Source organism: Crocodylus porosus, unplaced genomic scaffold (genome assembly GCF_001723895.1).
Source record: "Crocodylus porosus isolate Cpor-Errol unplaced genomic scaffold, CroPor_comp1, whole genome shotgun sequence".
In the NCBI taxonomy this organism is placed as follows: Eukaryota; Metazoa; Chordata; order Crocodylia; family Crocodylidae; genus Crocodylus; species Crocodylus porosus.
In genome coordinates this window covers 72,727,641-72,734,952 of record NW_017728950.1, presented here as the reverse complement: position 1 = coordinate 72,734,952, position 7,312 = coordinate 72,727,641, and the positions used below count along the sequence as shown (strand labels likewise).

At 42.3% G+C, this 7,312-nt stretch overlaps 1 protein-coding gene across 5 annotated transcripts in view; it reads left to right on the top strand.

Annotated features, from left to right (window-relative positions):
* The window catches only part of AGTPBP1 (ATP/GTP binding protein 1), a 122,477-nt gene that overhangs the window by 81,933 nt on the left and 33,232 nt on the right, over positions 1 to 7,312 (top strand). For all 5 annotated transcript variants that reach the window (XM_019554759.1, XM_019554760.1, XM_019554761.1 and 2 more), the window contains exon 25: positions 3,493 to 3,669. In XM_019554759.1, coding sequence (XP_019410304.1) covers positions 3,493 to 3,669 — 177 coding nt within the window. The remainder of the gene's footprint in view (positions 1 to 3,492; positions 3,670 to 7,312) is intronic.

Sequence of the window (7,312 nt, the reverse complement as noted above, 5' to 3'; positions counted from 1 at the left end):
CGTCCTGGTAGTATTTCCCATCTGCCCTCGTGGAAAAGAAGTCTCTGGGGTTTAAGAATTGATCTTTATGTCAAGCAGGAATGCTCCCAGTAGTGGTCACTCTAGGTGCCTGTTTTGTTCAGGAGAGGGGCAAATTGGTGATTAGTGGTTGATTAGTATGTAAGTTGTATTAAAGATGAATGCTAAAAAATAGGGAGGCACATCTGGAAATGTTCTCAGTAGAAAGATTAGCGTATTCCTCTGACCCCAAAGGACTGTGGCAAAAAAACAGCAGTTTTTTGAAAGTGCACCTCCTCAGCCTGCTCCTCTGCTGTGCAAGTTCCTAAATGATCTTAGTGGGTAAGCTCTCACAGCATAGGAGAAAGGTACACTGTTAGTTAAGGGGAAAATATCTAGATCTCCTTCACAGACTTTTAATTCTAAAAAGTTGCCGTCTCCCCATTTATCCCAGAAGAAAGGGACTGGAAAGCCCAGAAAGGGTTCCCCCTTACAATCAGTGTGGGGCTTGTTGCTAAGGGCCTTTGTCAGAGGGTGGGGACCCAGGAGCGGCCATGATCTGTCCTGGCGCCCCCTACTGTGCCAAGTGGGTGTCCATGCACCCTCGTTATCTCGCCCGCCGCGTCTTTGATAGTGAAAGTATTGTAAGGGAGGCTGCCTTTTACCCCCTTGAACACGGTACCCCGTCTACCGATGATTCTGTGCACTCTCCACCACAGGGCTATGCGTGGCTCCTACCACCCCTCATACCACGCCCCAAGCCTCTCAGTCGTCCCGGACTTTGTTGCGTCTATGGTCTTTTCTTAACGGCCTTCTCCGGGGCTTCTGCCTGTACACTCGCCCTCTCCGGGGCTTCTGCCTGTACACTCGCCCTCTCCGGGGCTTCTGCCTGTACACTCGCCCTCTCTGGGGCTCCTGCCTGTATGCACGCCCTCTCTGGGGCTCAACGTGTTACTCTCGTCCTCCCTGGGGCTTCTTATTCCCGATCGCCCCCTCTCAGGGGCTTCTTCCGATACTATGCAAATCGCCCTCCCTGGGACTCTACCCGCGCCCACGCCCACAATGGGGCCTTGCTCGCAACTCCCACGATCGGGGCTCAGGTGGCCGTAGCCGTGCCTGGCCCCCAGTCCCGCCTTCTCGGGTCACCCACCTGCATAGGGCTCCTCGCCCCCCACGAGACTGCCCCACTGGGGCTGGGGTCTATACAACCCCAAAATGCGGCACCCTCTCTGGTGCCAGGAACCCCCACGCTACTGGGGAGCTCCCATGAGGCCTCCTCCAACCCCTACAGCCTCACCCGGTCCTCCAGTGTAACAACAAACAAAGCCATTGGCCGTTCAGCCCCAACTCAAGCTCAGGCCTCCTGGCCAAACATAAACCATCATGTTCTTTATCTTCCCCAAATCCCTACCGGGGCCCCTCTGCCTGGTATCCTCACTCATAAGGTGCTCGGGCCCTCAGGCTCCTCAACTCAGCCTGCTCCCGAAGAACTCCATCTTCCACAACTGCCAGAGGGGAACTGCCTGCTTGGCCTCAGCCTAGGCTGTTTATATCGGCCAGGCCCTGCCCCCTTCTGGTCAGCTGACCCTTGTGGTTGCCCCAGCAACCAACACCTGTCCTTCTCTAGGAGCAGGCACTTCAGCGCACTGCGACACACCTCCCCCCCTTAAGTTTCTAACCCCCTAGGAGCAGGGCATGGGAGTGTCCTGCGACAGCCTTGTTGCACAGTAATTTGAGCTTCTGGAGCTCTTAACCTCTGGACTAGCTGCACATGAACACCTTTTAAGTGGCTTAAAGCACTCGCTATTTGGTTTAACATTACATCACTCCAAGGCAGAATTATTTCTAAACTGCTTAGTTTTGCTCCTTTTCCATTAACTTGTGGCCAGTCTCCACAGTTTTTCTGTCCAAGCTAAAGTCCTCTGGCATCCAGTGAGACAGTGGGTGAGCAGGGACACCGGCTTACCCCTGGGACATCTGGCAAAGCAAACACCACAGTCCCTGATGGCCTTGGTGCCTCCCACTGCCGCTCACACTGGCTCTGCTCCTGGAAGCTGTCCAAGTTGGGTAGGGGCACTGCCTCCTTGCCACCAGTCATACCAGCTCTGCTCCTGGTAGGAACAGAACAAATCAGTCCGAGTGGGGGGACGCAGCACCTCTCTGCCATTGCTCGCACTGGGCAAGGACAGCAAGGAGTAAAGAGAGCAGCAGCTTGCATAAAAAAAGAGGATTGGAGTAGCACTCGGGGAGGGTCCAGGGCTAACTTGTGCCATGTCTGCCAAAAAAGTTGGCCCCCACTAGCTCAGGTAGTCATGGAGGCTTGCTTAAGAAATATAGCAATAATAGACAGACAAAAGGGGGCTATTTAGAATTTAGTGCTTTATGTTTGCAAAACACTAGTCCATTGTAGAAGCCTTAAAATCTGGCACTTATTTTGGAGACAGTCATTTACATAGACTCCTGGCACCTACCTCCATACCAAATTAAGTCACTGCTTGGGAGTCTGTATGGACAATACTTGAGGAAGAAACAGCTATGTAGCTTACTAAAACCAGCTATTTGAGATGTGGGGGGGGTGTGTGTGTGTGTGTGTGTGTGTGTGTGTGTGTGTGTGTGTGTGTGTGTGTGTGTGTAAGCTATATATAGCATATCACCCTCCATTTTTCTCCACTAGTATGGATGATTTTAAACCTAGATTCTGATGGAACTGAGGAGCAGCTGGTTTTACCCTGTCCTTTGTACCCTTAGTTTGAGTCCTAAGGATTCTTGAGGCTTAGCATGAACTGCAACAAACTGCAGGCTAAAAAAAATCTTAACTTAAGTGCACAGACCACAGGTATACTGTCAGTAGGATACATAGATCTTGAAGAACTCCCATTTATTGTAAGGTAAGTAATGCTTTTTTACTCTATTATGGGGTATGTATTAAGTGAGAAGGCACTTACTGTGCTTTGTCAAACGTAATCCAGGCAAACCCAGGCACAAAGTAGCGACAGGGAGAATAAATGGTATTGATGTTTATAAGTTTCCAGATTTATCACATTCTTCATGAATGGGAAAGCCAGAACAAAGCTATTTTGCAGTAGTCCTGTTTTCAAAAAGGAAATCTCATATAAGTATCATCTCTTTACTTTTCAGTAGTGTTGTCATTCTTAAAGTTATTAAAATATTTAAAAAATAGCAATTTCTGTTGGAACTGTTTATCATGTTCTAAAGGATTATGGACTAATGGTAGAGGTAATATCTTTTATTAAACCGACTGTATTTTTTGCAAAAAAAGTCTTGAGTTGCAAGTTTTTAGGCCCAAACACCCTTCATCAAGCATTGGAGAAAAGATTGTAAAAGTTCTTCCTTGTAGAAATGGAAGTTCATATTTCATCGGAGAGTTGTTACTTTGAGTTATGCAAAACCTAATTTAATACAAAATACAAAAACTTTCATTTGCCTTAGACCTCTAATGAAGTCTTTTTTTTTTTTCAAATTCTTGTCCTTTAGGCTCTTCCTAAGATTCTCAGTCAGACTGCCCCTGCATTCTGTATGAGCAGCTGCAGTTTTGTTGTGGAAAAGTCTAAGGAATCGACAGCACGTGTTGTAGTCTGGAGAGAGATAGGAGTACAAAGAAGCTACACAATGGAGAGCACATTATGTGGCTGTGATCAGGGCAAATATAAGGTAAAGAAACTAGATGAAATTAGAGCCTATTTGTAGGCTGAGTTTACTATTTACATTGGTATCCCTTCCCAGAACCCAGCAGATTTCTGGCTTTTGAACTCTTTTAAAAAGCCCTCTGAGATACTCATGCATTTTACATCATTTAGTGTTTTGTTGTCTCAGTATGATAAAATAACATAGATTGTTCACTGTGGTTCTTCTTGAGCTATCGTTCTGGAAACCAATTATGTTCTGTTGATTATCCATGTTAGCAAGATTACCGATAATAGTTGACTTTTAAGTACAAGTTTTCCAGTTCAACTGTTAAAGTGAGGCATTTTATGGTTTCTGTAGTAACTGTAACTATGAATCACTAACATTATTACTTAACAGTATATACAAGTATTGGGATTCACATTTCTTGGGTACATTCTAGTTTACAAGGACTCACAGTGGTAGAGCTTTTCTCTTGGTACAGACACCCAGCCATGTATTTTTAGACTGCTTTAGTAGTTCAGTATCCTGTTGAGCAGTAGGTAATGGTCTTTGGCCCTCCTAACAAATTTTGTGCCCGTCTTTTGAAATTGGGTTTTATTTGTAAGTGGTCTCACCTGTACTGGGTGGGAAAAACATCTTTTTGGGCACCATTTATCCAACAGAAAACAGGAGAATATCACTGAACAATCAGTCTTTAGATTGCCTCCATTTCTTTTCTTTTCCCCTGTGTCAAATATTACTTCAAGCTTTAAAAAGGCACACTACGTTATATCTTTTTCTGCTTGTAATCAGAGTTGTGCCTGAATAGAAAAGGACCCGAAGGAGGTAGAAATTATCTTACCAAAAAGGATAATGATCTGAGAACTTAAACCAAAAAAAGCAAAGATATCCTCCAAATGGTTTGAGAAGAACCATTTTCTTCATGCATAGCTTCAGTGGGATCATTTGAAAATTCTCTCCAATATTGAAGGAAACACTGGTATAGCCTTACCAAAGGCAGTACAGAAATGCCCCTCTACTAAGGAGATAGGTATCCCATCAGAATGATTTTTTTTTAAGTGGAAGAATCCATGTGTAAGTATCCTCATTCAGGAGGAAGATGAGAGCTATAACAGGTCGACTTTATCTGAAGTTCAAGCTTCTTATCTGAAGTTAAAATCTTGCCCAGAAGCAACCTTTTTTTAGCTTTGTCATTTGTGGTTCAAGGTATACAAGGTAAGTTCCCATGAGGAAAGTTGCTGCAAAGATCTACTATATAGGTGATTATTAGAGCATCAGAAAACATGAAGCTCCCTGTCTTCACATCCTAAGAGGGATGGTAATTTGAACTATAGAAACTTCGGCTTTCATATTATCAACGTTCTCAGTAATGCAGCATTATAAATTAATAGAAATCTGGGGGTTCTGATATAAACATAGAAAAGCAATCTTTTAAATCAGATTCAGTCAATAATACCAATACTTTCTAATGAATAGCATCCTACAATCTCTAGTTATTGAGCTCATGAAGATGTTCATATTTTATACCTACATATTCTGAGTGAGGGAAGTCAGCAGAAGAGAGAGAGAGAGAGAGAGCGTGTGACACTATAGTATTGTCCTTCTGTAGGAACCATATTTTCAAATGTCTGAACTGGTAGTAACAAGCCCTGGTAACATTTTCACAGAAAAATTCGTCCCAGTCAGAAGCAATGTTTTTCTTAGCCTCTGGTAACTTAGACCCATTTGCCTGAATGCTGATTGCCAACAACTGGTTAGAAATGACTGTCCACATAAAGCCATCTCCATGTTGATTATAGCAAGGGAAACATTAACTACGAACATCAAATGATAGAAAGAAAATAATTGTATAAACTTGTGTAAAAGCTTAAAATATAATCCATACATTCTAAATTGTGTGCAGACAGCTGAGTCTAGACTCAAATGTAAGCTTTGTGATGGCTTTAATAATTGTAATACATCATAGCATTTCATGTTTTGAAAAATTCATAGAAAGACAAACAGACTTTATCAGGGCTGCAGTGAGTATGACTCCCTTGCAATCCATAGATGACATTTGAAACATTAAACTCTGCTCACTGAAGCAAATGTGGAGTCTTTCACTTCATAGAAATCAAGCTGGTATTCCCTAGAACAGTAACTTTGACCAACCATTTTTGTAGAATATTGTGTTTTTCCATCATGATACAATGTGGTACTAAAAACAGATGTAGCCTTTGTGTTGCTCTTCAGCCCAGTTCTTCAGTGCATCAGCACTAAGTTCTTTCACAATTCTCTTTTCTTCTCCTTACTCATTCTTCTTTCATTTTAAGTCCATCTCATTTCTGCTGTCCCAGTGATACTAGCCTTGAAACATACATACTGCCACTAAGGATTATAGTCACACTTTCTTCCATCCTACTCTATCCCTTTCTACCTTACAATCCACTTCTATGAAGATTAGAAAAAATCTATCAGTACTGTGTACTAGCTCAGGGACAACAGTGGACTGTACTTTTTAAAGGTTTTTGAACTCCCATTTTGTACTTATCGCTGGGCTATTAACAGTTACTTTTAATGGCTTTTTTATTTCTTCTTCCTATTCTACTAATTTTTTTTCTGCTTATCCTTAATTAAATTTTAAGTTCTGTGGGACAGGTCTTCCTGTATTGGGCACTGTTTAACACAGTAGAGAGCCCCAGTTATGTTTGAAAATTTTGAATGTTACCACAGCACAAACAAATAGGCCCAGTGGATAAGATACTCAAAGCTAGAAGAACTGAGTTACGTTCTCAGTAGCGTAAGTGATAGAATGAGAGACTTTGGGCAGATTACTTTACTTCTCTGTGCCTGAGTTTCTGCAGCTATAAAGTAAGAATGATAGCAGCATCGTTAGGGTCTGGGCAGACAAACATATAGTCCGGTGTAATTGACATTGGTTTTGTATCCTAGTGCAAATTACACAGGCATAAAGAATGGATGTTGCCAGGGTAGCGGCACACATTATGTGTCTGTTACTGTACCTTGCCACCAGGTGGCAAAAGAGTAGGTTTGCTAGTAACAAGTGGCTACTGAAGACTGGATGCAGACGGATCAAATCTAAACTGAAGTAACTTTCATGAATGGAATGTTACCCCATTTCTTTCAGGGATAATGTTCAGCTGGTGTTTAGGCAAAGTTTTTTATGTTCTTCTAAAGTTACTCTTGTTTAGGAGTTTGTGTCATCTGTCTTCTATTTTTATACTAGTATAAACATATCTGTCCATGCCATTAAAATGTTTTTGGAGATCTAGAAATGAAAAAGAGGGAATTACTGTTTCCATTAATGGTAAATTCAGATGTCAACTAACTGCTGTCATATCCCTGCTGTAGATTCTCCACCGCATGTGGCTGGAGACTGGAATGATGACGGAGAATGGAGAATTTGGCATTTAGCTTTTTCAGTAAAAACTACCAGTATTTGCCAAAACTAGAGAGTACAGTTGTCTGAGGAAAAGGAAGCTGGTAGGAAACCTAAATCAAACTTTACTTGGGTTACCTTTCCATATGTCAGTATAAAATACTGCATGAATGAAAAGGAAACAAACAGTTTCGGTGGGAAACTTTAAAAAAAATCACTGTCTTTAGAATTTCAGTGGTAATTTTATTTGGTTTTATTCTAAAAATGATTTTTAGTACTGTATGCATT